Source organism: Dothidotthia symphoricarpi, assembly GCF_010015815.1.
Source record: "Dothidotthia symphoricarpi CBS 119687 unplaced genomic scaffold P153scaffold_1, whole genome shotgun sequence".
Lineage (NCBI taxonomy): Eukaryota > Fungi > Ascomycota > Dothideomycetes > Pleosporales > Dothidotthiaceae > Dothidotthia > Dothidotthia symphoricarpi.
The window spans coordinates 201,557-228,951 of NW_022985008.1; the positions used below are offsets into that span (position 1 = coordinate 201,557).

At 51.1% G+C, this 27,395-nt stretch overlaps 9 protein-coding genes across 9 annotated transcripts; 2 read left to right on the plus strand and 7 right to left on the minus strand.

The window, feature by feature from the left end:
• Positions 1-28: 28 nt before the first annotated feature.
• On the minus strand, positions 29-887 carry P153DRAFT_419131 (AP-2 complex subunit sigma; the record flags this gene model as incomplete). Its single annotated transcript, XM_033672171.1, has 5 exons — positions 29-282; positions 359-589; positions 672-701; positions 757-796; positions 853-887. 5 exons carry the CDS (start codon positions 885-887, stop codon positions 181-183), a joined length of 438 nt encoding a protein of 145 aa, XP_033528808.1. The 3' UTR covers positions 29-180.
• Positions 888-1,499: 612 nt separating this feature from the next.
• Positions 1,500-2,249, minus strand: P153DRAFT_250341 (uncharacterized protein; the record flags this gene model as incomplete). Its single annotated transcript, XM_033662703.1, has 1 exon — positions 1,500-2,249. A coding segment is annotated over one exon (750 nt), but the record flags the coding sequence as incomplete, so codon positions are not given.
• Positions 2,250-3,796: 1,547 nt separating this feature from the next.
• On the minus strand, positions 3,797-5,842 carry P153DRAFT_1506 (ammonium transporter-like protein). Its single transcript, XM_033662197.1, has 4 exons — positions 5,594-5,842; positions 5,143-5,471; positions 4,499-5,090; positions 3,797-4,446 (listed from the first exon to the last, which is right to left on the minus strand). The coding sequence occupies exons 1-4, from the start codon at positions 5,661-5,663 to the stop codon at positions 3,881-3,883; spliced, it is 1,557 nt and encodes a 518-aa protein (XP_033528810.1). The 5' UTR covers positions 5,664-5,842; the 3' UTR covers positions 3,797-3,880.
• Positions 5,843-6,022: 180 nt separating this feature from the next.
• On the minus strand, positions 6,023-6,352 carry P153DRAFT_380237 (uncharacterized protein; the record flags this gene model as incomplete). Its single annotated transcript, XM_033669915.1, has 1 exon — positions 6,023-6,352. The coding sequence occupies one exon, from the start codon at positions 6,350-6,352 to the stop codon at positions 6,023-6,025; it is 330 nt and encodes a 109-aa protein (XP_033528811.1).
• Positions 6,353-7,498: 1,146 nt separating this feature from the next.
• On the minus strand, positions 7,499-15,652 carry P153DRAFT_427127 (U3 snoRNP protein Utp20). Its single transcript, XM_033672647.1, has 2 exons — positions 14,270-15,652; positions 7,499-14,213 (listed from the first exon to the last, which is right to left on the minus strand). The coding sequence occupies exons 1-2, from the start codon at positions 15,634-15,636 to the stop codon at positions 7,640-7,642; spliced, it is 7,941 nt and encodes a 2,646-aa protein (XP_033528812.1). The 5' UTR covers positions 15,637-15,652; the 3' UTR covers positions 7,499-7,639.
• A 173-nt stretch (positions 15,653-15,825) lies between these two features.
• Positions 15,826-17,504, plus strand: P153DRAFT_371809 (uncharacterized protein; the record flags this gene model as incomplete). The annotated part of the gene is made up of 2 exons (XM_033669343.1): positions 15,826-15,839; positions 15,890-17,504. The coding sequence occupies 2 exons, from the start codon at positions 15,826-15,828 to the stop codon at positions 17,502-17,504; spliced, it is 1,629 nt and encodes a 542-aa protein (XP_033528813.1).
• Positions 17,505-19,295: 1,791 nt separating this feature from the next.
• P153DRAFT_279852 (uncharacterized protein) lies at positions 19,296-20,051 on the plus strand (the record flags this gene model as incomplete). The annotated part of the gene is made up of 3 exons (XM_033663044.1): positions 19,296-19,568; positions 19,646-19,873; positions 19,932-20,051. The coding sequence occupies 3 exons, from the start codon at positions 19,296-19,298 to the stop codon at positions 20,049-20,051; spliced, it is 621 nt and encodes a 206-aa protein (XP_033528814.1).
• Positions 20,052-24,259: 4,208 nt separating this feature from the next.
• Positions 24,260-24,577, minus strand: P153DRAFT_257640 (uncharacterized protein; the record flags this gene model as incomplete). The annotated part of the gene is made up of 1 exon (XM_033662789.1): positions 24,260-24,577. A coding segment is annotated over one exon (318 nt), but the record flags the coding sequence as incomplete, so codon positions are not given.
• A 373-nt stretch (positions 24,578-24,950) lies between these two features.
• On the minus strand, positions 24,951-27,199 carry P153DRAFT_380242 (P-loop containing nucleoside triphosphate hydrolase protein; the record flags this gene model as incomplete). Its single annotated transcript, XM_033669916.1, has 4 exons — positions 24,951-26,099; positions 26,152-26,328; positions 26,379-26,647; positions 26,704-27,199. 4 exons carry the CDS (start codon positions 27,197-27,199, stop codon positions 24,951-24,953), a joined length of 2,091 nt encoding a protein of 696 aa, XP_033528816.1.
• Positions 27,200-27,395: the final 196 nt, after the last annotated feature.

The following is a 27,395-nucleotide window of genomic DNA, read 5'->3' on the forward strand; positions in this document are numbered from 1 at the left end:
TCCTAAACTCAGAACTCCACCTTATCGGCTGCTGAAATGGGGGGTCATCGCCTCCTCCATATGTAACTCTGAGCCCAGGCCCAGTGACCGTTGTTATTGTAGCCAATTATTGGTCTGAGGCGTTGCCATAGTTTGTGTCCGCTCCTTCCACAGCGTCCCTTTACTCAACCACTACCCAGTTCACTCCAGCTTATCCAAGTGAGCCAACCGCGTCAAAACAACCTGTTTGCTTGTCTCCTCAATCTCGCCCGCAAGGAACACCTCGTCGAGAATGGCATAGACCTGCACGCTGTTAGTCCTCCGTTCCCTAACCCCTCGCCCATTGTATGCGTCGACCCCTGATCATCTTCCCACTTGCCTTGTAGAAGTTGAACACCAAGTCCAGCTCACACACGTTCCCAAAGAACGCATCCAACACCTCGACAAAAAAGTGTATGGCCTCGAGATACGCCAGCTCGTTGTCGTTTGTGTCTACGCATGCGCAGAAGAATAGTCCAGCGTACCGCCGATACACAATCTTGGACATGTTGCGGAACTCGACGAAGTTGGATTGATGTTTTTGGTCGCGGGGCGCGATGAGGCGGTGGACCTGGTTTGCTTGGTCAAAGGCGGTCGAGGTGGAGCTTCGCGTGGAAGCTGTCGAGTTCGTGGCAAGCAGTAGGGGGACATACCTCGCCCTTCAGCTTGACTTTCTCTTCATCCTGCATAGGTATCAGCAACAAAGTCTCCAGTGCAACACAGAGCAGAGCATCTTACACTGTACGGCGCATACCATTTCGCCAGCCGTGTCTTCCCTCTGCGCAGCCAGATTTGTCAGAAACTGTAAGGGTTATGTTGATTCCAGGTACGTACTGGCGATTCTGTATCAGAATGAAGGAGAGCACCATCTTGCCGGGCGGCTCGTGAACTCGACACGACGCGCAGGAGGTCGTCGCGGTGTCGGCCCGCAGTCACCAGCGTAGGGGCTCCATGCGACTAGCGCGCGTTTGCGCCATCCTGCATGACAGCCGTACTTAGGCCCGCTGTTAACCGTGCATATCATACTCGGAGGCTGAACGCTATGCGTCGTCCATCGTCTTCTAGAACACAGTATAGATTAAATGGAGTCAGAGAGAAGCTATCAGTTCTTGCGTCGAATCAGGAACTAAATATGACAAAGATGACATAGGCAAAGGCAGACATACAATACATACGACTCTTCAATTGTTGTGCACCAGATACCTGCTATCCTGACTCCACATCCTCTCTAATGTTGCATACTCACACAGTGCCGCTTCTGAATCTGTAAGATCTACCTCGTTCTCCTCTTGTACCGTAGTCGACTTGGACATAGTAAGTGTTGGCGTGACACATGTTATTTGTCCATCACTGCCCGATCTGGACGACCGTCGACGTCTCACAGTCTTCCTCCGCATGAGATGCTTGAGCACAACCATAGCCGCAGAACCCGTCAATGAGGTGGAAGAGACGTGGTTTGAAGGTAAAGGACATTTTCCACTGTCTGAATCGACAGTTGTCATGACCACATCGCCATTCTGGTCCATTGTCGGTTCTGCATCCGGTGCCAGAATAGCAAGTGGTGACGAAGCAATAACGTTCGCGCGCCTCCTCGCTGTTGCGCTGAGTGTCTCCCAAAAACCACTCTTCTCTTTACATGCGATAATCTCTTTGCAGTTCTCCGGCTTCAAAACGCCTTCTAATTCCACCGGTGCTGGTAAAGCGGGCGTCGCATCAAACTCGACAGTAGGAAATTCGGTGGCCACTGGTGTGTGGATGCCAAATTTCTTGCCCCATCTGCATTCACTTGGATAAGAGCACATGTTCCAGCAGTCTTGTTTGTTGACTGACCTCTTCTGCCCACTACCCCTCCAGCGACTCCATGTCTTCCATCCTTGATAGTCGAATTCGCTTGTACAAGCCCTGTGTCTCTTGTGCCTCCTCACGCCGACAGGTTTTCTCCATTGCTTGACCGTGGTTGTGCCAGCGCAGAAATGATGGCCATCGTCGAGGCAGCGTCTTGTCACGCCGAGGTGGTAGCTCCTGTGGCACTGATGGCAAGTCCAAACCCAGGCAAGGGGGCTTGACGGTGCTTCCGAAGACGGCGGAACTCGGACTTCCGAAGACAAGTATCGAGTGTGTTTCTGCGCGAGTGGAGGTGGTGTGAGTGGTATCCGTGGTGAAAAAGGGGAAGGCGGAATAGCGAGGAAAGAGGACTTGAAAGGCGTGGGACTGATATGGAGGGACCTCCTCGGCTTGAGTCCAGGCATAGTGCTGATTGCTTCGAATGCGTCGACTGTCGTCAAGAAAAATAATCAGAGACTATACCTGAGAGGTTGTTCACCAGGTTAGACTATCAAATGGAGTGCTTGAGAATTCACTTTCTTCAGAATCAGATTTCGTAATTGGTCGGCCATTTATATGGACAGCACGAAGGTGAAACGGCATCGTAGCAAAAGTACAAACCCAAACTCTCTCTTCAAAGAAACAACTCAGGCTATCTAGGAATATACACATGGCGAGGACACCAACCCGCAGTGCGACTACATAGAATCTTTGTGGATAGCTAGGCGGGTTCGGACAAAGATGGAGTGAAGCAACATTTCGTCCGCATCAGCTCGCCGTAGAACTACTACGGTAATGGATGTTTAGAGATTCTTTGTCTCGTTGCGGAAAGCGAATGGTGTTCATGACCTCATAGCCATTTCTCTCTTTGTTTGAGATCACTGCTGCGCACCTCGATGTTCTCGAAAGATATTCCTTTGATCAACATCGATGCTCTTGGAGTATGAATGCCGCTTGGGAACCTTTACAAGAAAGAAGAGCTATTAGGACGGTGGCGAGACGCACATCTTGAGGAACGGCTTTGTGGCTGGGCGAGGGAGAGCATCACTGGGACCCTGCACTATCGGAAGTATTAATGGCGACGAGTCAACATTTGCAAATGTAAAGACTTTTCGTTGGCCAACGTCTCGTTGTCATGCGAAGCGGACGGCGAATACATTCGACCATGACTGCCAAGCCCAGATCCCCGCGTGAATAGAAGCGCCGATGCTGTGCAGATTAGTATGTGAGAGATGAGCCAATATCTTGGCATGGGGAAGTGCTTGTTGGCAGTGATAACGCTGAACCCTGTACTCGCTCCAGGCGGAGTTTATTCACTCATCACGGCTAAACGAATATCTGGTCTTGAGCACGATCTTCTGATGTGTATTAAGCTGTCAACTTTCCAGACCCTAGGTTGATCCGTCAACGATACGCATTCACCTTAGTCCCATAAGACATTATATGGGATTTGTGATGACCAGATGGTAGTCCGAGATCCAGGGCGGGGAAGCATGTCAAGATCGAGAGATTTCGTTTGTGGAAGAAGATTCGGAAGAGATAAGAAGACGTACTTGGCTGAACGCCACGCGACGGATGTGGAAGCCTGCCATGCTGGCTCTGATAAGGAATTCGCGTAGGTTCTGTGACGAAGGCCTGCCATGTGGTTACGCTTCGTGCATTCTGAGAGCTTCAAGCTCAGACAAGCGGAAAGTGGTGTGTACGTTGAATGATAAATGTGGAACGGAGAATTGAACAATGTTCTGGCAAACGATGTAAATATGTCTGTTGCAATTCGAACCAAAAGCTGAAGAATGTGTTCTTATATTATATATATAGTACAGATGAGAGAGTATCAAGCGGTCTAAAAAAGGGTTTGCTGCAATATGCATACCAAGACGCTCAGCTCCCGATGTAACCAGAAAGACCCAACTCTAGACGCGAATCTGTGCGTTCATCAGAATTGGTCCCGCCAACAAAGAAGACAAGGCGCAGTGGTATCTAGAAACTCCAAACAGGCTAAAGACAGAATTTAAGCAAGAAACAAGCAACCTGACTTCTAGGCGAGGCGCTGCTTCTCATGCTCCGTGCCCATGGCGACAGCGTGTCTGTCACCCGCAATGCCTGTGTGTTCATTGCCAGAGTTCTCGCTGGGAGCCTTGCCCTCCAACATCTGACTGTGTTGAGGAATGCCGTGGCGTTCGCCCTGGGGAACCGAGTGTTCGCTGTCCATAGGCTCGCCCTTGGCCGGCGTCCATGCCAGGTAGTCTCGGCGAACCTCAACGTAATCGTAGGCGAATTCGCCAAGTTGGTCGTCGTCCATGCCCAAAAGCTCAGCTTCCTCGGACGCACGAAGATGAAGACCGGGAATCTTGTTGATCACGAAAGCGAGGATAGCGCTGACAACGAAGGAGTAGGCAGTAACGGCAACGACGTAAGCAATCTGCTTGTAGATAGCCTCAGGAGTTCCAGTGATGGCACCGCCTGCGAGGCCGGCGTTGACGCCGTCGAGTCCGATGATGTAATCGGCAGCAAAGATGCCGTTCATAAAGAGTCCCCACATGCCGGCGACGCCGTGCTCAGCGAACACATCGAGGGAATCGTCGATCTTGATCCAGAACTTGACTAAAAGCCGTTAGTAAAAACATATTCAAGATATATGCAAGCAAACACGTACTCTTGGTGGCAAAATTGCAGACAATGCCAGTGGTGATACCGAGGACAACACTAGCCCATGGAGGTAGGAAACCAGAGCAGGGAGTAGCAGCGACAAGTCCAGAAATGCAACCTGAGCACCAACCGACCATGGACCACTTGCGAGCCAGGCGCCAATCGAGGATAACCCAAGTCATGGCTGCAAACGCGGCAGTGATGTTGCTGTTCCAGCAGGCCATGGCCGCACGTAGGTTCGCGCCGAAAGCAGAGCCTCCGTTGAAGCCCAACCAGCCGAACCACAGAAGGATGGTGCCGAGAGTAATGAGGGAAACGTTGTGAGGACGGAAATTCAACATCATCTTCTCCTGGCGGCGTCCGAGGATCAGGGAGTAGGCCAAGGCGGAGCAACCAGACACAATCTCGACGGGGCCTCCACCTGCGTAGTCGAGGCCTCCCCACACGAAAAACCATCCGTTCGAGTTCCACGCCCAGTACGCGACCGGGCAGTATACGATGGTGGCCCACAGCCAGATGAAGACCATCATGGGAATCAAGCGACCGCGCTCAGCAACACAACCGACGACGATAGCAGCAGTGACAGCGCAGAATTGTAGCTGAAGCCTAAATTAGTGCATGTCAATGCACAGCCTTTACGAGATGACATACCTGGTAGAAGGAATATAGCAATTCGGGGATCAACGGACTGCCAGGGCTAGGAGCACCGAGAACACCCTTGAGACCAAACTTGTCGAGGTTGCCGATGAAGCCATTGGTGGACGGGCCGAAGGCGAGCGAATATCCCCAGAAATACCATTGGAAAGTGATGACGGAAGAGGAGAACATGCAGGCCCAGATGAGAGACAGAGCAGATTTTCTGCGCGCAAGACCCGAGTAGAGGAAGGCGAGGCCCGGGACCATGATCAAGACCATGGCCGAGGCCACGAGGATGTATGCCTGGTCACCCGCATCGTACCATTGGTTCAAGTTCTCCGTTACTGAAGAGTCTCGTCAGCATGGTGAATCGACGGGACGTGGCAGGAATCTGCTCAATTGTGTAGCGCAAAATGGTCATGTTTGCACTCAACGCGTGCTAAGTCACATGGAATAGGGTACTCACGAGAATCTCCGCCGGTGATGGCGTCAGTCCCGTTAAATTCGGTGGGAGCACCGATCCATGAATACGACATGGTGACCGAATCTCTGGGATGTGCGACGAGATGTCGGGTTGAGAAAGGGCGTGTGTAAATGAGGGTTTGGTCCAACGGGCCCAAGAAGTGAATTAAGAAAGAGAGCAGTGGTCGATTGCTGGAACCGGGGCAGTAATATACAACCCGCTATGGGAGAAGTCGGAGCCCTATCGCTGGTTGCGGTAGTTCGGCCGGGGGCTTTATGGGTGAAGCTTCTGTACTACTCTTATCTATCCTGGTCCACGGGCCCAGAGCTTAGGGCAAAATAGACGAGGCACATCACCCACAGCCGCGACGCCGTGGGGTTCGCAGTAGACGGGGAGCCTTGTTCCTTTTCTGCCGGTTCAATTGATGCTGCGTCATCGACGCGGCTTATCTCGCCGCTCGCGGGCCAGGCAGCCTGCGGTTGCAAGATAGGCGCAGAGGGTGGTGCGGACGACCATGTCTATCGGCGTCTTGTAGGGAAGCCCTCGCCGTCGCAAGAGCAGCGCCCCATACGCCGCCAGCAGCCATGCCATACACAGCTCATGAGCACCGTGTTCAGTGTCATGCCAGGCGGGAAGCTTGGCGGCGTGGGGATCGTTGCTAAAGGCTTTTGTCCGATGATAAGTTGGTCGACGCTGACTGGCTGGCCGCGGCAGCGTTCTCCTGAGCACGCCCTCGACCAACGTCTGCCGCCTCGAGGCCATGCGCTCTGAGATTCGTAATTTGCCCTCGACGAGCGATAAGAGCCATGGCTGGTGTGCCAAACACGGCCTGCCGAGACGATGCTTTCCCTTGCCAACTCACCACCTGGGAGCTCACAACAGCCGGGCGAACAGCGGTGCGCCGCCCAGCTTCACCTCTGCATCCTGACGTTGCGCACGGCGCTATTCTTGTCCGCTTGTGGGTGGTGCAGAATGAGGCTTTTTCAACCGCCCATCCGGCCCACCGCGTCTGTCGTTGTCGGGTTGACCGCGGCCACTGGCGTCGACGCCATCCAGATTGTCCCCACCGTCTCCAACAACTAACAACTAGAGCCCACAAGGGTCGTTGGTGGCCACCAAGCGTCCCTGATGTCAGGGAATAACTGCTCAGTTACCATGCAGACGTTAGTGACGCCGTGCAAGCATAGGCCGTCGAAGTCATGTACGACCTGTTCCAGAAGTGAGACGTTCGTCTGCACTCGACACAAGGCCCCCATCGTTGTTAGCCTGACCCCATCAGCTGAGAGTCTTGTACTCTCCGTCTTTCCACATGTGTGAGTATGAGCTTGAGCATGACTGTGTGGGTGTAAGCATCAACGTAGCCATGAGCGTCGTCGTGCGCCACCTGCAGTTGCTTCCCGCAGCCGCCCCGCCCGCTTGGCGAAACTGGTCGTCGCGAAAGCATGTGAGATGGGATGGTCCAGGGCTCCCCAGCTGCGTGGAAGCGAGCCAGTGGGGATAAGCTCGTGGAGGTGTCAACAGTGTTTAGGTACATGTACGACACCGCGTGGGGCATCCAATCATCAATTGTCCGTTTTGTTTTTGGACTGCCTGCCTCGTCTTTGGTTCACCTGGAATCTGCCTCTTATCTGCCCATGTCAAATCTTCTACTGCCCGCCTATCAACACGCGCGTCCGACCTCGGAGCCATGACCGCGCGTTTGAAGTAACCTTCAATACAATATCCTTGTAATCGACCTGCTCCGCCTCACAATACTCAAATCCAAGCTCCTAGCAGGTGCTCATCACTTCTTGTAATGGACCTGGCAATAGGTGGAAATTGGCATGGACTCTACAATGTCATGACTAGGTACTGAGTCGAGTCTAACCACAGTTGCCATGTTTCCACCAGTCAACACGGGTCACGGTTGGAGAAGTGTCGTATAATTCCTTTCTACATCTACACAAATAACTTCACAACCCATTTGGACTTGAACGCCTGGTAAAATGCTGATTTTTGCCACCATAACGCTCCTCAATGCGCCGTCCCAAAAGAGACCATCATTACATCTCACCACCCCCTCCTCTTCCCCATGTGCTCAGCACCCCTTTCCTTCCTTTTCACCCGCTTCACATCATGCCTCCTCCTCTTCTCCTTCTCCCACCTTTCCGGGTCTGCAACTGCCTCTACCTTCCTTTTTCTGCGTCTCTCCTCCCTGCGCTCTCGGACAGCTTTCTGCACATCACTCATCACTTTGAGATACTCTGGTGTGCCCATACGCTTTTGCAGCGTGTTCATCACCTCACGCGCCTTGTCGATGAGGGCCTTGTATACGTCAGTAGGTTCATTGAGCGTAGTGGCTTGCGTAAAAGAGCGCGGGATCGTGGTCGCGGGGTCCACAAGCGTGTTTAGTGTTGTTAGGAGGTGGGGGATGGATGTGGCGAGGGGTTCGAGCGGGAATTTGGCCGTCATTGTTTCGAGCAGACTCAGAGTCGCCGTCTTAGCATTGAGAGAGATCTTGTCGGGGCGGATGAGGCCTGAAAGGCGAGCTACGAGGCGATGGATTGCTGCTGGTGGAGCGGTATCATCGCTCTTTGGCTTCGCCATCTTGGGCGGAGGAGAGAAGCCGCTGAACTCATCGTCGGAAGTCACAATGCCGTTCAGAACATCCTTTCCTTCTGTTGCTACATCTTCCGTTTCATTGTCATCTTCGCTCTTCTGCCACTGCCATTTCGCTCCGTTGACAGCCAAGCATCGTGCCAGGAAAGCAATGTTCTTGACGCTCTGCGTACAAAGCTGTTCGGTAACTTCCGGATTGACCAAATTCTTCAAGAATGCGTTAGTCAAATGAATCATGTTCTGCTCCGCCAACTGCAGACCACCGGATCCTTTTAATGGTAGTGCGTCTAAGCTCGTATCCTTGTTCGAGACGGCAAGATGGGCAAAGTAAGTTCCCATGAGCTCGGCTGATTTGAGCTTGACCCAGGCGTGAGGGTAGGATACGCTGGCCTGGACAGCAGTCCACAAGCTCTCTTTGTTCGAGGAGAACATGCCCTCCGTATACAGCTTGCATGCCTTCGAAAGCAGGATCAACGAGTAATAGAGCAACTCCCAGTCGTCCTCGTCGCGTCGTGACAGGCTCGCGTCGATCGTCGAATCAATGCGATCAAGAACGTACGACAGTTCCTTCGGTACACCGTCTTCGATATCTACTGCTTCAAAGTAGAAGCCCCAGCACTGAATGCCAAGTCGCTTCAACCCTGCGTTGTCGTCCTGTTCTAACCACGACTTCAGATCTGTCGCGAAACTCTGTCGTCGCTTGTCACTTGCATGCTGAAACAGCCTTTTGATAAGCAGACTTGCCAACTCCCTACACTTGCTCGAGTCGTCGTTTGCCAGGGTATTAATCAATGGGAGGAACATCATACCGTAGTACTCATACTGCGCCTTCTCGGGGAACCTTGGAAGGGCTTTCGTGATGATAAGATCCAAGGCTTCCATGACAGACTGTCTGCCCTCCACATGCTCGTACCGCAAGTTCTTGAGTAGGAACTCCATCTGCTTCTTGAACCGTTTCTCACTTTGCGTGTATGATGTTAGGAATTGGAAGTAATGGCTTCGCGCGACATCCCTTGCGGATTTTGTGTGGTTCGTGATCATCATCTCCGCAACCTTGTCCATAGACTCATAGATTTCAGGAACATCGAAGTGGCGATTCATGACGGCCTTGAGAAAACCGAAAGTAACACCTTGGCGATCCGGCTCGTCAAGGTCAGGTTGCATGCGTTTGAGGAGATGCCCAATATCTCGCTCTTTGACTTGTACATTCGGCCTCTCACGAAGCATAGCTGACACTAGCTTCAAAGAAGCCTGTGCAAGCTCAGTGTTGGATGAAGGCGCACCCTTGATAGCACGCATCGCCTCGTCCACATAGACTGGGCAATTCGTGTCGAGCTCCGACATCGGTACTTTGATGATCGTTGTAAGTAGACGGACGGCCGACACTTGCACCTCTTCTTGTCCTTGCACCATGGCGTCTCCAATCACCGGCAAGAAGCCAGCCAGATTCTGCGAAGTTTGGAGATCGTCATGCTTGCGTAATACTGTGCGGAGGATGTCCAGACTGAAGCGAGTAATCTTATAGACGTAAGACGATGTCGAAAGGCGAGCGCCAGACTTTGCAGCTCCCTTGTTGTTTACCAAAAAACGCTTGGTTTTTGGGTCTATCTTTGTCTTCTTGTCCATGCTTGCGCTGGCCTTGTAAACCTCTTGAATCAGCTCGTAGCAAAACACGAGTATGTCCCTGCTATTGACCGTCGGATTCTGGAGAACGCCGAGTCCGATGCGACGGAGCAACTCGTCAATTTTCTGCACCATTCTCGCATTCAGCTTCTCGAGCAGAAGCGACCTGATGGGAATGACAAGTTTGACAAGATGCGCAGGAGTGGTCGAACGGGCGATAATATCCATGGAATCAAAGCTTTTGCTGCTCTTGACCTCTTTCATCTTGCTGATGTACTCCTCTGCGTCCTTTTCTTGTCCAGCGATACCAAAAGTGTCATCCATGACAACATCCACGATGTCCGAAAGGCAGTAGTCCAGATCGCCGGGCTTTAGCTGGTCCGAAAGCTTTACCATGATGTGGTGCAACGTGAACGAGAACACGTGAAGTTGATAACCGCGCTGGAGCGCGGTCCGCAAGGCTTTCAGTATGAAGCCCACATAGCTAGAACCCATAAGCACTGCAATATCGCTAAGTGTATTCCTGGCCATGTCCCGACTTTCCTGAGCACGGCTCTTGAGGATGTAGCAAATATCCAGCAGGACTGCAGGGAGACGTGCTTCGGTTTCGTGTACGGGTAGAACAAGAAGAACCTTTGTCACTGCGATCGCAACCGGGACTCGTAGACTGACAGTTGATTCGTCTTTCTTGTGTAGGAATTCGGTCAATCCAGGTAGAAAGTTATTGATTAGATCGCTAGTAAGCTTCTCTTGCTGTGGTAGAGTCTTCGAAAGGGTGGATACTGGCGAGTCAATTTGCATAGCGTCCGCATCAACCTCTGCTTCGGTTGCGTCATCGTCTGTTGGGGGTACTTGTGTCGTAGTGATATATCCCTTGGCGCGTCCCGCTCGACTTAAACCATCCATCAATCCTCCGATGAGTCTGATAATGGCCTTCTGCATGTCCTCTTTGCTTGTCAGGTAACCAATGTATCTTCTCAGAAGGGAACGGAACTGTGGCCACTCCAATGACTCGGTCAAAGCAGAGAGCGTCTTGACCGTCTCTCCTGCAAGATTGTCAGCGCCTTCGTCATCGGCCTTATTGAACACGAAGTGTTCCAAAAGTGGCATCAAAATGTGATAAACATTGCCACCCCGAAGGTGAGACGCGTTTGCGGCCAGCCGGCGGAGGGCTCTCAGTCGACGATGGCCCTGAATGTGAAGGACGTTGCTGAAGAACGAGGCCTCATCATCATCTGATATGAGGACATACAGATCAGACACAGGGGCCCATTCGCGATGCACCTTCACTAGCTGCTCGAGAACAGCCAGGTACTCTACTCGGACGAGCTCTGATGCTTCGCGCATTCCATTTTGTAGACCAGGAAGGATTGCCGTAGAAATGAATTCCTTGAACTCTTCGCTCTCTGAGATTTCAATGAACCGGCGGAGGGTTAGAGATGCATTAACGCGAATGCTCAGTTCCTCATTGTCTCTGATAAAGTAGAGCATGTTGTACACCAACGGCTTCCACTGCATGAGAGAGTACGAGCGAAACCCACCCTCGTTGATCTCGTTGAATGCCTGCGAACGGCGGTCGAAGTCAGGTTCATCAAGTCGCGATTTTGCGTTGGCGTTGGCATTGTGGCACAGTTTTGCAACTGGTACCAACTCCTCTCTGATATCGGAAAGGTCCTGAATGATATCACACAACACTGTTCTTGACGTCCGGTCATTAAAGAAGGCAAACATAGGGCAGATGGCATCGTAGATGCTGTCGAAAAGCTCGTTCAAACCCTCACTCTCGCAGCGTTGGATAAATTCGTGAAGGATCCTGAGCAATCCCAGCTTTGTACGGGGATTAACCCGCTTTGATGGCTGACGGAGGAGGAAAGTCGCGATCTCAATCATGCTGCGAGATTCAGCAGATCCTACAACATGCGGAGCCAACTCTGCGATAGTCTGTACGCCGGACTCGAGCACCTCCTTGCTAGGGCTTTTGCGAAGAAGATTACCTACACGATTCAGAATGGCAGTGGAAAACGGCTGGACTATGTCTGTTTGTATGCGGTTCCTCAGGATTTTAGCTTCCACGGACGGTGGTTCCTTGGCCACAAGAGAAATGATGTTCCGAAGAATATCATCAAGAACAAATCGCAGAACCTCGTCCTTCGCCGAGGGGATTTCCAAGCAATCAACGATCTTGATCAGAATGTCCGAATTGTGTTCTACTAGGAATGGAGCTGTCGACAGAGATTTCGCCCAGGCCGCAAAGAGTCGAAGGAGCCCAGACACTGACTGAGCGGTTTCAATCGGGAATTGGTCAAGTCGTGGTTCAACGAGTTCTTTTACTATAGAAGCGGTGTACGGTTGCCAGGCGAAGTCAGGACATGTTTCGAACAGCCTGCCCAATGATTGCAGAGCACGCTGGCGGATGGTCTTCAGTAAAGAAACTTGCAATTTTCGACCTTCTTCAGGTTCGTCCTCGCCTGTAGGAGGGACCGTTGATAGATCCCGGGAAGCTTTGACGAGGCAGTACAAGACAGGATCTACGATTGTGACGGTGTATGGCGTAAATGTGGTCTTGAACGTGCTGAGCAGGTCCTCCAACATGTTCAAAAAACCAACTTGCTTGCGCGCATCCATTAGATCTCGCTGGAAGAGGGCTTCGTCCAGTATGCCATCCTGGAGGATTGAGACGTCGCTCAGAGGACCGAGCGCTATCTCCAGAAATTGGCGTACAGCCTCGTCGCCAAACCTGTTCTTCAACCCAACGAAGACGGACTTCCGCTTAGACTCAAGACCTTTCTTGCCGGCTATGACCTTGCCATATAGTAGGCGGAGAACGATCGGAAGAACATGCTCCAGGTCTTCGTCTTGGAGTTTGCCCTCACTGAGGAAAACTGGGAGTTCATCTCGGAAACGAGCATCGTCAAGGAGATTGAGTAGGTCCTCTTGATATGGAGAGATGGCGGGGTCCTTCCAGGTCAGGAGCGCTCTCAACGCTGCTTTTTGTATCTCAAGATCACCGTTGCTCAACAATGCAAGAAAAGCCTCGTGAACTTCGTTTGCTCGGTACAGAACTTTGGGGTTGGTGAATTTCGAGAAGACAGAGAGCATAGCTTTCTGGTCCTTCCTGTTCCAACGGTGCGGCAAGAGATCTTGGGATTCCCCGTTCACAACATCGTCCCAGGGTTCTGGCGTTCGTTGGTCTAAAGCCCAGTCAAGAAGAACAGGAACCAGAAGTCGCGAGCGCTTCTCTGCGAGGTGTGGCAACGAATCGAACAACCTAAGCGCTTGTGTTCTGTTCATCGAATTGCTGAAGGGTATACTGGTGTGCTTATCTTCAAATATCGTCGCAAGTCTTCCCTCGACATCGCTCCACGAGGCCTGCATACTGACTACGAGCTCTTGAAGTTCCATAACATTGGTACATTCGAATTCGGTGGCATATTGTTTTGGTGCAGGATTTGGTGTGGCGGCTGCCGCACTATGTGCAGCATCGTCCTGGCTAGAAGGCTCGCTCAACCATTCCAATGCAATCTTCGTAACAACTCCTTCGCCTTCTTTTGTGCTACACATCGCTTTCAACGCCCGACATGTGTCGTCCCAGGCGGAAGATAATCTCACATGTAGAAGACCAAAACAGAAGGTGGGTATCGCTTCCCCAATCCAATCATCGGAACACAGTGCTGGATAGAGGTTCGCGAGCTGCCCTATGCGCATTGATATGGACCGTTGATTGTCAAGGCCTGGAGGTGTCTGCTCAACCATCATGGCTACAGATATTAAATTCCGTAGCTCTTCGTTCTTCCCAGCTATAATTTCGAGAATGTAAATGGCGATAAGTCTCATGTCGTGCGAAGGCGATCTTAAGCAGAGCATGAGCGCTTGCTTGAGAGGTTCCATGTGTGGGCCTTGCATGAGTAAGTTCGCCTTCTCTCGTTCGACTAGAACAAGTAGTGCACGCCAGAATGACAAGGAATGCCCATAGACAGCTGACGCTTGACACACAGAAGTCCACAGATCCGTTGCGAAGCTACGATCCGCCGTCCTCTCAACGAGCGATAAGAACCCGTTACCAGTGGCAAAAATGTCTACTGTCCGTAGCGGTCGAGGTACTTCGATTCGGACAGAGCGTTTAAATGCTTCTCCAAGGCCATCCCACACAGACTGTGATCGCTCATCGGAAACACCGAGAATGGCTATGACATCTAAGAGAGCGTTACAATGGTAGGTGATCTGGCGCAGCTCCTCGTCTCCCTTGTGTGACCGGGCCAGTTCCAGAAAAGGCTGATCCATGAGGGTCTGCCAACGCTCCGACGGCTGTAAAACACCAGCCGATAGCGTACCGTTCTGGTAGAGTTGGGGTAGAATGGCGCAGAGTTCAGACCCATGATCGTGGGCTTTCTGAGCGACGAACCTGGAAGGGCTGTCAACCACTGTGCTAATGAGGAACAATTTGCAGAGAAAACGTACCTTTTGAAATATGGCAATAACAATGACCTGAATCTCTCTGCACCAAGGTCGGCGAAAAGGTTGCAAAATGGTAAGAAATACTTCTCCCACTGGCCTCGAGCAAGCCCCTCGAGCAGCTTTTCGTGGGGTATTGCAGCGTCCAATGCGCAAGACTGGAATACAACGGACACGGCTGTTAGGATATCCCACGCATCGGATGTGTCGATGTTTGCAGATTCTTTCACAGAGTCGAGCAAACGGCCAAGTGAGTCCAATACGGGTTTCCAGTCTCCTACGCGATCGCCTCTTCGTACGCCACAAGCTACCAACAACAGGCGAGACGATAATCCGACATGACGACTATCGGATGAGGTGGAATCAATGTGCGCGAGGATGACGTCCAAGAGTGGCTTGAAGTTCTCTGCGTCTGTATGGTGGATGCTCGCAGTGACAACGCCCACCAATACTGGCTCGAGCGGTGGGGCACGGAGGGCGACATGCTCGTCGTTGAACGTCTCGGTCAGCAATTCCTGCACTATTGCTGTGGCACTTGAGTGGAAGCCTCGTTGAACGCCTTTTAGAGAATCAGCCAGGAGGAACTTGACGCCCTGCTGGAACGCATGATCTTTTGCGGAGTCTTGTAGCTCCTCCACTTGCGCCGAGATGTGCCTAATGATCAACTTCAACGGCGTCCTGTCTCTGTGGTAGCTAGCGCCCGCCTTGCGGATAAGGAAGCTAAGAGATTCGGCAGCAAAGCGTGAGACAAAGGCTTTTTGCTGTCGTTTCCCTAGCAGAGGCGACATGAGATCGAAGACGGGCCTCAGATCCGGCACGAGCAGTCTGGAGAGGTACTTGAACAGCCAGGCAAGGCACGAGAAGCTCCACTCGATGACCTCGACGGCCGGGTGCGTGGCTGCCAGCTGCGACACGGTCGTAACTGCCTTTTCAAAGTACTTTTCAAACTTCTCGCCCAGGTCGTGCGCCAGGTGGGCCATGAGACTGAGCAGCGGCTCGGCCCCGAACTTGTCGCCCTTGGCGATGTGCTCGACGAGCAGGTCGAGGATGCGGTCGCTGTGGTGGAGGACTTGCGGGAGGCTTTCGCAGAGCGGCGCAACCTTGCGGGCGAAGGCGGTAAAGGCCTCGGCCATGTTGAGTTCGCGCCATTCGACAAAGGCGTCGCGGAAGTAGGAAAAGGTGGTTTCGAGCTCGGCGTCGTCGAGGATGGTGCTGCGCCCACGGCGGATGGGCTCGATCTTGATCTGGGCGACGCGCTGCGAGAAGCCCTTCCATGTGTGGTTGCGGCTCGACGCTGTGCCGCCCTTGACTCTCTTCGGGGCGCGCTGCTTGGAGCTGGGCTTTGTGACTGGACCCCGTGACATGGCTGCCATATCCGATGTGCGTGTTTGTGCGTGTTCGTGGTGAGGGCTCACTTCTCTTCACCTTCTTCTCCACTAAATTTTCCAGCGCCAAGATTTCATTCTGCCGCCTCGGGGGATCCGTGCACGCGCCGACGCGAAAGGAAAGTCAACACCACAGGGCACGTCACGACACCACGACCTTCTCACACCGCCACTGTTATGGCTTCGAAAATGTGCGTCTCACTCCGTCGTCCCCAGAGACAACATGCTAACTAAGCTACAGAGTCGTCATTGGCGATGTGAATGGTCAGTTTCGGACGGTTTTCCAGAAGCTGGGCGCACTCCATGCAAAGAACAACTTCGCCCTGGCTATTGTTGCTGGCAATCTCTTCGCAGACGCCCCAGAAGCCAACGGTGTCAACGATCCTGACGTACAGGCGCTAATCGACGGTCGCATCGACGTCCCACTGCCCATATACTTTGCTCTTGGCAGCCGCTCGCTTCCATCAGCAGTCGTTGATAAACTGGAAACTTCAAGTGACGAACTCTGCCATAATCTGTTCTTTCTCGGCAAGCGCACGACGACGAAAACATCAGAAGGCATCCGCGTCGTAGCATTAGGCGGACAATTAGACGCCAACGTCACCGCAAGTCAATCCAAAGACAAGTACTCACCCGTCTACGGCGAAGTGGATGCGAAGACGCTCAGAGGAGCTACGACAGCCGACATTCTTGTGACTAGTGAATGGCCAGAGGGCATCCACAAGCGTTCCAAGGTAGACTTCAACCCAGAGGTACACCCTCAGGTTCGCCAGTGCGTTGCAGATCTTGACGTGGTCTTGAAGCCCAAGTATCATTTCTCTACGTCTGGCGTCAATTTCTATGAACGAGAACCCTTCTTCCACGCACCAAATGCTGAGACGGACAATCTTTACCCCATGACTCGATTCATTAGTCTTGCAGCTTACGGCAATCCCAACAAGCAGAAGTGGATATACGCCTTTTCGCTCGATCCGTCCGCAAGCAACCCCATCTCACCGCCGACCGGATCTACAGCTTGCCCCGTTACGCTTTCAGAAAAGAAACGACAAGCGCAAGAGCCTCGCGAACAGACGTTAGTCTACGATGACGGAGGTCGCGGAGGCCGACGATCCCACAAGCGGCGCAAAGGTGAGCATCGAGGCCCGATATCAGCGTCTGAATGCTTTTTCTGTCTTGCAAACGAGAACATCGCAACACATCTAGTGACATCAATTGGCGAGAACTCGTACATAACCACAGCAAAAGGACCTCTGTCAACCTCCCAGACCTTCCCGCGGCTCGGCTTTCCTGGCCATATGCTGATAATCCCGTTTTCACATCAACCAACACTCGGCGCAATGGAAGAAGAAGAACGTCGCTGCACGTATGCTGAGATGCAAAAGTATCGTACCTCAATGAATAGCATGCTGAAGGCCGCAGCCGAAGAAGACTATGGTTCGGTTACATGGGAAGTCAGTAAGTCCAGCTTACCACACACCCATTGGCAATACCTACCGGTCACAACGGACCTCATCCGAAAAGGATTAGTCGAGGCAGCTTTCAAGGCCCTGGCTGAGAATTTGCATTGGCCCACGTTCACAAAAGAAGACGTTGGCGATGGATTTGAAGAGACTAGCGACTTTTTTAGGGTCTTGGTCTGGGATCCCAGAGATGACACAGCGAAGCAGTCGAGCTATATCATGCGTTTTGATGAAAAAATCCGATTTCACAATCAGTTTGGCCGAGAAGTACTCGCAAAGTTACTGAGGCTGGATAAAAGGCTTGACTGGCGTGACTGTGGACAAACGCAAGTTGAAGAAGAGCAAGATGTGCAGAGATTCAAGGAGGCATTCAAGGATTTCGATTTCGCCGATTAACGATTATGAATTCCCTACATGCCGTCGGCAGTGTACTATCTCTCATATCTCTTCGGTGTTGTATCAGCCCTGACGGCCCATTCCGAACAATGGTGAGTGTCTCCTTCTACAACGAGTTGCTTTCTGCATCATAATCATGTCTATCTATGCCCCTGTTCGCTATGGTCGCACACATAGTCCCTTTGTTTCAAGGATTTTAATGGCCACGCAGAGCGAACTTCGAGAGCATCTTGTGAACCACATCAGGCGTAGATGCTACTTTGAGGCATGGCTTCCTGCATCGTGTGAAGCTCTATCTACACCCTTGCGTGTGTCGGCGCCTTCCGAATGACAGCGAGCACCACATGTCCTTAGGCAATGCTTTGTCTTCATCTATATTTGCTTTGTCTAATGCACACTTATACGAAACCCTTGTCAGATCGAATAAGTGTGTTGTGGAGTATACGAGACGGTAACTTATCATGTTATTCATTGATTGCAGGACCACAGAGTTAGTTTCTTAAGCTTCGATCTAGCCGTATTTGCACATCTTTCCGTGGACCGAGGTGCTCAGTTTCGTTATTAGAATCCTAGTATCCTCCAAACATACAGAATGCTCCGCTGCGTACTCCACTATCTCTACCGCGTGCCAGGAGATAGAGTTCCGGGCACACGGTCTGTCTGCTACACTGAACACATGCACGGCTCGTGTACGCTTGAATCAGTCGGAATCAAGCCAAGCGATACCTCAAGTTATTTAGCACCACCAAGTAAGCAAACAGCATCGACTGTAAGACAGCTATGTAGAGCAGAAAAGCAACCAAACTAGCTCGTTGGATGTATACTTTACATTCAGATATTGTGTGCGACATTGTTGTGAAGGACGTTGACGGCTGATTACTTCCAGCACTCAAGGATGTACGAGAGCATGCAAAACTAGGCGTGCGGATCGTATTGCCAGATAGTCAACGCGGGGTACGCCCGGTCTCGTCGTGGTGCCAAGAGGGGATCGCTCCAGTGCGCAATATCTGGCTCGGCGCCATTCCTCATTCCAGTTAATACCTGTCCCTACGTTCTCCAACTCTTATCTTTCATTTGCTTCGTTTCCATTTGCTGATGTCGATGACAAGGTAAATTCCTTCCCGAACCGTAGACGACGCCGCCGTTACCGCACGTTTCATCTACATGACCAATGAGGTGAATGATCTACAAGCTACTGAATTAAGCTCCGTCGCCAATCATAATCTACGATACGCGCACCTGAGTGAGCGGAGCTCGCTGTTCGACACATGCATCGTTTGGTCAATCTGCTCTCGCGGCCAGTCAGCACAATGCGACAGGCATGTAGGTCGGTGCCGACTCCTAGTGTGGCAGTTCGACAATGCTGTAGGCTGAAGAAGATATGTTCGTGCAGATGGTCAGGTACACATGGCTCAGTGCGCCCAAGTAGGCAAGTGATATACAGGACGGAGACTCTTGGCTGGTATACCCACCTGCCCAATCTGGCGTCGCGAGAGTACTGGTGCGTTGTGGGACAAGAGTATAGACAGTAATTCCGCGAGTGCGTGGTGCTTATCATTGGTATGTAGGGGTAGGGATACACCTCTAGTGATGGTGGACTCCGAAGGTAGATGAAGACGGTGAATCTGTATAAGAAAGGCTGATATCTTCAACTTGAAGGTCAGACAGAGCAGAGTCACCTTTCCTCCTACATCGGGCAACCTAGGCACGTGTCTTCGAGCTCCTCTCCACCTCGTACCACCTCCTCGACTCAAATATCGTTCTTTCCCCTCGACTTACTCCATATTCATCATGAAGACCACCATCTTGCTCACTTTGGTTGGCCTTGCCGCAGCTGCGCCAGCTCCTCTGGTCTCCCGTGCAAACATTCCCGGTATCCCAACGACTGCGGCTGCCAAAACCCAACTTGCAGGCCTCACCGTCGCTGCCCAAGGCCCTCAAACCGGCTACTCGCGCGATCTATTCCCCCACTGGATCACACAATCTGGCGCTTGCAACACCCGCGAGGTCGTCTTGAAGCGCGACGGAACGAACGTCGTACAAGACTCTTCCTGCGCCGCTACGGTAAGTGCAAGAACCTGGCTGACCTGCTTCAGCCCTGTCTAAAGATTAGGAAAAGCAAGTTGCTGACCCAACAATAGTCCGGAACTTGGTACAGCCCCTTGGATGGCGCCACCTGGACCGCCGCAGCTGACGTCGACATTGATCATCACGTTCCTTTGAGCAATGCCTGGAAGTCTGGAGCTTCAGCCTGGACGACTGCACAGCGTCAGGCCTTCGCCAACGATTTGACAAACCCGCAGCTCAGCGCTGTGACGGACAACGTCAACCAGGCGAAGGGTGACAGTGGACCTGAGGCTTGGAAGCCAGTGAGTTTTGCAATCTCGAGACATGCGACTGAGACAGTAAAGGCTAATGCAATGACAGCCTCTAGCAAGCTACTACTGCACCTACGCAAAGGCGTGGGTCAGGGTCAAGAGCGTCTACAAGTTGACGATTACGAGTGCGGAGAAGACGGCGTTGACGAGCATGATAAACACATGCTGAGGAGGAAATCGATGGAGGAGCCATGTGCGAGTCTGGGTAGCTGAAGTGTATTGGCGTGAGGAAAGTTGATACGCGGTTCACCATTCAAATGAGATTCTTTTACACTCCAAGGCATATGCAAACCTCACTCAAGTCCTGGTTATGTTACAATGTGGTTCACTCGGGTACCGCGCTGAGGTAAAATACACTGGGCCAGGGAAATCCAACTCGCATACGAGGGTAAATCGACAGAGCACAAGTGGGTACTTGGTAATTTCCCATCACTTTTCATTATTGGTATCGCTGTTGTTCGCAACGGCGTTTCTGTGGCCGACTGACAGTGTAATACTGGAAGCATGAATCCTTGCTTGAAATATGAGCTTGAGTATACGCCTACTTACTAGCTCACGGTTAAGTTCACCTACGGTTAAGACAACCCAAAACTAAATCCACTCACGATAGAGCTTACGATTAAGCCTACCTGCGAGCCTGACCACAACCGAACCCATATTTGAGCTGATTTTTATCAAACTGAGGAACGTTGTATATTACTCACTACAGTGCTTATGGTCTTACTACGGTCAAATAAAAAATTAGTGCAAGCTAACATGTCACATGTTTCCGTTTAATAGATATCGAGCATCATCATTGATGAATAATATTTCTGAACAATAATTATCGCATAAACAGGTACATATCTTGAAACTACTAGCCTAAAATCATCTCTAGGATAGTAAAAGCCCCTGTTTACATTTGCGCTAACTGATGCGATTGTGAATCATGGTCCCATTTGAGCGTGTATCTCTGACCCGACTGTGCAAGTTGTTGTTGAAAACTTGCAAGTGAGTTGGCGAGCCGTGCTTGAGCTACCATAAGACCAGGAGCATTGCTTGTTACCCAATCTTCGAATGGCCCTGTAGTTAAGCCGATCTCTTGTTCTGTTTTATAATCTTTGTGTGCTTTGGCCAAGTTTTAATTGTAGTAGGCCAAGGTGGCTTGTAACTCAGGACGTGCCATTTGCACGAGTGGAGATGTTGGCTTGCACAAGCACACGTTAGACTCATTTGTGTACATGCCGGTTCATCGGTAGGTAATATGGGTTTGGCAGACCAGCTGGAAGGATGTAGATGGAATTTTAACGTACAAGACTCTCCTCTTGTAAGAGACTATTGAATGGAAGGTTAGCATATGCCTAAGCCCAGGGGAGAGAGCAGTTGTCTCGTTGTATACACAGTGCAAAACAGGAGAGTTTAGAAGAACGTACAGCTCAGCGAAGCGCTCCGGCGTAGGTCTTGGAATTCCCATATTTTCTTGTATTGCTTGTACACAAAGTATAGCTCGAAGGTAAATAGTGGGTTTTGTTCAATCAATGATGTAGCCTTTAATGTTGGGGAATAAAGAAAAACAATTGATAGTTGCTAGGGGACTTTGGAGAAGAATACTCCAGTGAAAGGCAACGAGACATAAATACTTTCCTTGAAAAGCCCTAGTAAATCATGGCCTGTCTCGTAACGCTTACACGTCACAATGTAGGCTGGAAAATTCCCCTACTTAGGAATAGTTTGTATGAAGATCTCGTTTTAGCTCTTAGACACTAGGTCTTAACTCTAGTAACTAGTACTTCTGGTGACGCTAGGCATCATCATATCCGTCTCACTGAGAGGTTCACGTTTCTAGTATTCGATTTCATTCGTAGCATACTATGTTGACTGGTGGAGAGATGACATGAATGGCTTATTATTTCGCGAAGCATTGGCTAGCTGCTGAATCCACTTACGCAGATCTACAGGACACGCGAGATCTTCAGCTTGGGCCAAGTAGATATGAAGGGATTCACATCCAACCAAGCTCTCCTTGCACGAGAGTATTCGCGTCCCTTACTCGTTAATACCGAAGCCCAAACCGAGAGCATGTTATACGCCTCTACTGATCTACATGATATTTATGCCTCTCTCTGTCCTGAACATGACTGTTACTCATACACCAGAATGACTAGACAGACCAATACAAACCATTGAAGAGCACTCAAATTGTTCCCAACCGTGAATGTGACACGTGGATTAAACGATCCGAGCTGTGAGATGGAGCCGACCGCTTTCGTCGTGGGTTCACCGAGATTGCAGATGCCCATGACTAACAGCCAAAAAGTGGTCAGACCATGCTGCCGAACCGACCAATATATGTGGTTACCAGTCGAAGTTGACTCTTATAACCCCGTCATCGGCTGCCTGGGCTCTCGAATACGCGTCCGCACCGGTACATTGAGCAGCTAGTCGTCAAGAGACGGTGTCTCTCTGTTACTATCACTGTGTACTCTTACTGATTTTTACTGTGTAAAAAGGGGCTGGGTATTAGCTTCTATACTGAGTTACTATATTAGATTCTTACTGTGTTGCGTCTATCTGCTTGTACTTTAAGCATGAATACGCTATAAACCTAAAATAATAACCCCGTCATTGTTTCTGCGTTCTTTCCAGACGTAGATTGATTGATCTACCTCTCTTACATTGAACTACGTTTGCTTCAAACCATCTTCAGGGTCTTGCGCCGACCACAATAGTCCAATCGAATCTCGATACCAAAGTCATGTGACAGCTTCGAGGTGAAGACACTGGAAATTCCTCGAGGATTCCGACATAGTTATAGTAGGAGTTCTTCTCTACAGACACATGTGCTGTCTATCACTCTATGTTCTTCCTCTGTGTTAGTTCCTGCACATGTGTAGTTATCTAAATATGTGTAGTTGTAGATATCTACTTACCTAACGAATACAAGTAATTATGCTGAGTCTCTTTGTAACAGAACATGCTCGATGCAAGTTACATGAGGATCGAAGTAAGTTCATTAGATGCTTTGACCTTTACATTACTCATGCTATTGTTATTAACGACTTTTGATGGAGACTTGGTCTCCCTTGCTTCGTATCATACCTATTGGACACTGCCTCTATATTTCACAGCCCAAGCCCGTGATTATTTCGTTGTAAACGGACTGCATCCCAATTAACCGAGACCCAAGGACAAATGGGATATACAATTGCCAATTTACTACACATGGACAGGAAGATCACTTTTAACATCTCGAACAGCATTGTATACCGCTGCAAGGGCTGCATTCGATGATGAGGTTACTTACAATGAAGGCGTATTGATATTAACGGACTTGTAGCTATGTCACGTTAGTACGGGACTACTCGATTATCATTACCGTGTGCAGACGAGAATATATCAATTAGCACAATATCTACCACTTCTGCCTATGGACCGGATACTAGTCTACAATACTAAAAGACTTTTGCTACTTCGACATTGAGACAAGGTCAGCAAATTGACACTCAAGAACTAAAGTTGCTGTACAGGTCTAAAGCAATTTTTCCTAGCCATTTGCATTTCTTTGCACGTCGATCATTTTTATCAGATACGAAAAACCAATATGTACTTGTGTGTGAATGTTGCAGTATACATTGGAGGATGATAAATAGAGCTGTATTATGTGTCTGCTTGAGTGGATGAGATGTTTCATGGTAATAAATGTATCTTCGTTCAACGTCGGCAACACCTAATAACTACAACAATAAGTACTTTCAAGTCGCAATTAGGCTGTGTATGACAGACACAACTGCCACTGTAGATCGTTTATTTTTGGCCACGACAATAAACTCTGAAGTTATTGATAGTGATGCCCTATGCGTACATGAAACCCGTTGATCTCAGGTTTTGCTTAATATTTATACGAGTCTGCCATAGTATGCGGACGGTTTCCAATCTTTGTCTATCTCGGCGACACATTGTCATGATCAGACCCATCGGCTAGTGAATTGGAGCCAGGAGCACGTTATGAAGCTCAGAGCCCACTACACCCAGTACAACATCTGCAATTGTTAATGTAAGCAAGTATGATATCTACTCGACGTTTGAGTGTAACCATGAGATCTTGATATATGTGTTGTTCGACTTTAATGTTCACTTCTTCAGGACCCATAAGAAGCCAGTATCTCGGACTCTTTGCTCTAACTATCCACTTGACCACATCCAGTCATAGTCTCTAATAAAAAACGACCATGAATCAGACCAGCCGATAGCCTAACCATTCATTACACGCCCATCACTCTATACAGCAGTCAAACCGCCTCAACCAACCCACCCCTACCACCCACCACCCACCACCGCCACTAATACAACTACAACCAGCACCCATCCCCTCACCACCCCCCTCCTAACACCCCCATTACTCTCCCTCGTCCCCTCCACACACTCAAACGTCGCATCATACGGTACTTTCCACTCCCTCCTCCCCCGCGCCACACAGGCATAACTCGGATCCTCCAAAGTGCATGTCTGGACCCTGCACGAAGCGAGGCGAGCGCACGGCGTGTCGTTACGGGAGATATACGTGTTGTCGTAGTCCGGGCAGCAGAGGTGTAGGATGTCGGCTTCGATGCGGGTGCCACCGAGGGCGATGAGGCCTTGAAAGTTGGGGGAGAGAGTGGGCAGCTGAATGGCACAGGTAGCTGGGATGTTGGGGAGTGTGACGCTCATGGTGGCTTGTCGAGGGTTGTCGGCAAGTAGAGTGTTCAGGTAAGGCTCTTCTAGGTCGGCGCTGACGGAATCAGTTGAATTCTGTATGCTGATATAGAAGCTGTGGGTAGATTGTTGGGATCGAGGGTGCGGGAGTGGGTTGGGCATTTGGGATCTGAGGGGTAGATTGGTCGAAGTGAAAGTGAAAAACCGTGCGTTGCAAACGGATCCACCGATCAATAGCGCTCGTGTATTGTACATGACTGGAATAATGTCCGTTCTAGCGCAAAGAAGAATCGGAAGAAGGAGGAAAATACGTGTCTCTTATAGCGGCTCTTGCAGGGCAAATCCATTACATTTCATCTAGAAGCGACATAATCATAAGTCTATCATCCTCATCTGTCTACTTCTGCTTTGTAGCCCCGTCTACCACCTCCTCCTTAGGATCAACAAACATGGTCTCCTGCACACTCCATAGCTCACTATAAAGCCCTGCACGGTCGACAAGCTCTTGATGTGTCCCGCTCTCCGCCACCCCTCCTTCCTTGAGTACAATGATTAAGTCGGAGTCATAGATTGTGCGCAATCGGTGGGCAACGAAGACGGAAGTGCGCTTCTTTTCTCTGACAAGGGAGTTGATGTGTGAGAGTAGAGCGGATTCTGTGTGAGTATCCAGTGCAGATGTCGCTTCGTCAAAGAAGAGAAGCGGAGGATCTTTCAGAATAAGTCTGGAAACGGCAAGTCGCTGCTTCTCGCCTCCTGAGATCATCATTCCCCGCTCACCGACCATGGTACCATATCCATCTGGGAATTGACTGATGCTATCATGCAAACGTGCACGTTTGGCAGCTTCGACGACCTTCTCTGGGCTCGCGTCCAAGTTTCCATAGCGGATGTTGTGTTCGATGGTGTTGTTGAAAAGTGGTGTGTCCTGGGGCACAACTCCGATAGCTTTTCTCAGGCTGTCAAGAGAAACGTCGCGAATGTCCTGACCATCAATCAAGATGCGACCCTCCTGCGCGTCATAGAAGCGGAAAAGCAAGCGCAGTATGGTCGATTTCCCGCATCCACTGGGGCCTACAATGGCTACTTTTTTACCAGCGGGAATGGTCAGGTTGAGATGTTTGATGATGGGTCGGTCGGGACGATAGCCAAAAGATACATTTTCGAACTTGATTTCGCCTTTGGTGAGGACGAGGGCCTTTGTGTCCGGCTTGTCTTTGACGTTGACGTTGACCTTTTGGAGGTTGAAAAGTGTTTCCATGTCTAGCAGACTCTGACGCAGCTCGCGGTAGACGGAACCAAGGAAGTTCAGAGGTACAGACAGCTGGAAAACAAGCTGGTTCACAAAGACGAGATCGCCGACAGTCAACTGGCCGGTTGCGACGCCGTTACATGCGAGGTACATCATGGCAGTCAAAGCAGAAGAGAAGATGATGTTCTGGCCGGAGTTGAGAAAGGCAAGCGATGTAGCGACTTTGATGGAGGCTTTTTCGTAGGCTTGCAGGGATTGGTTGTACCGGCCGACTTCGTACTTTTCATTGTTGAAATACTGCAGGATGGTCAGCAACTGGTGGGTGTGGACAGACTCGTCATGTGCGTACTTTGACTGCTTCGTAGTTGATCAGAGAGTCTACGGCCGTCGTGGCTGCTTTGTTGTCGGCGGCGTTGGCCTGCTTCCTGAACTTTGTTCGCCAGGAGGTGGTCAAGATGGTAAAGGCTGTGTAGGCAGCCATGGTGGCGCTGGTGATGGCGGCGAACTGCCAGCCATATTGGTACGTCTTCAGTCGTCAGCAACGCTGTATGGCCCAGCTGGGCAGTTGCATCTCACCAAAATGCCGCACACGAGGGAGATTTCAAAGGCGGTGGGAAAGATGTGGAAGACCATGGACGTCAGGAGAAAGCTGATGCCCTTTGTTCCGCGATCGATGGCCCGCGTCAAGCCTCCCGTTTGCCTCGCCAGATGGAAGCTGAGGTCAAGGCGCAACAGATGCTCGTAGACGCTGCAGGCAACCTTGCGGATGGCCTTTTGTGCGACGCTCGCGAAGATGGCATTGCGAAGCTCCTGGAAGACGGTGGCGCCGATGCGCGTCATGCCATCTATCTCGTTCAGTCTCAGTCCAGGGCGTCATGGCCACGGCGCTGGTGCAGCTTACATGCGAGGATCATGGAGCCTGCCACGGTGCCGGCGGTGCCGCCCACGGCCACAAAGTCGATGTTCATGGCGTCGACGATGTTCTTGAAGTAGAAGGGGACCTGGACGTTGAGCACTTTGGCGCCGAGCAGCAGGCCGACGCTCAAGCCGACCCTGAAGCGGGTGCCCATGTTGTCCTTGGGCCACAGGTAGCGCGACATCTCCGTGATGATGGCCCAGTCGGCCTTACGCTGGGCCTTGTTGGTGAGCACCTGCTCCTGCAGCAGCGGGTCTGCCCTGGCCGCTTTGGCTTTGGCGGCATCGCCGGCGAGCTTGTCCTTGGCGAGGACAGCTGCAGGCCGCTGGCCGTGGACGTCCTTGCGGTGGAGCGGCGACGAGGTGAAGACGCGCGTGGCGTGGTGGAGCGAGTACAGCGGGCGGAGAGGGTGCGGGCGCGAGAGCGAGAGGGCGTCGAGGCCCGGCCGTCTGGCAGCGCGGGCAAGCGGGGGAATCAGCATGGCGGAGCTTCACATGGTCGAGCCTCTGCAGCTCCAGAGGGGTGAGTAGGCGCACGAGGAAGCTTCAATGGGCGAGGGGACGCTTCCATGGGCGAAGAAGCGTGATTGTGTCATGGGCTGGCGGGATGCCGTAATGACCGCCCGCCGCCCGCATGTTTGCCGTGTTTGTGCTTGCTGGGCGTAGGGCTGCGTCGCC

What these genes read in the sequence shown, in the direction of transcription:
- P153DRAFT_1506 (XM_033662197.1), bottom strand. Translation starts at nt 5,663, where the DNA reads ATGTCGTATTCATGGATCGGTGCTCCCACCGAATTTAACGGGACTGAC. An exon ending in TGCTATATTCCTTCTACCAG is followed by an intron (nt 5,091 to 5,142) that starts GTATGTCATCTC and finishes TTTAGGCTTCAG; the next exon opens with CTACAATTCTGCGCTGTCAC. An exon ending in CTGCAATTTTGCCACCAAGA is followed by an intron (nt 4,447 to 4,498) that starts GTACGTGTTTGC and finishes AACGGCTTTTAG; the next exon opens with TCAAGTTCTGGATCAAGATC.
- P153DRAFT_427127 (XM_033672647.1), bottom strand. Translation starts at nt 15,636, where the DNA reads ATGGCAGCCATGTCACGGGGTCCAGTCACAAAGCCCAGCTCCAAGCAG. An exon ending in TTATTGCCATATTTCAAAAG is followed by an intron (nt 14,214 to 14,269) that starts GTACGTTTTCTC and finishes CAGCCCTTCCAG; the next exon opens with GTTCGTCGCTCAGAAAGCCC.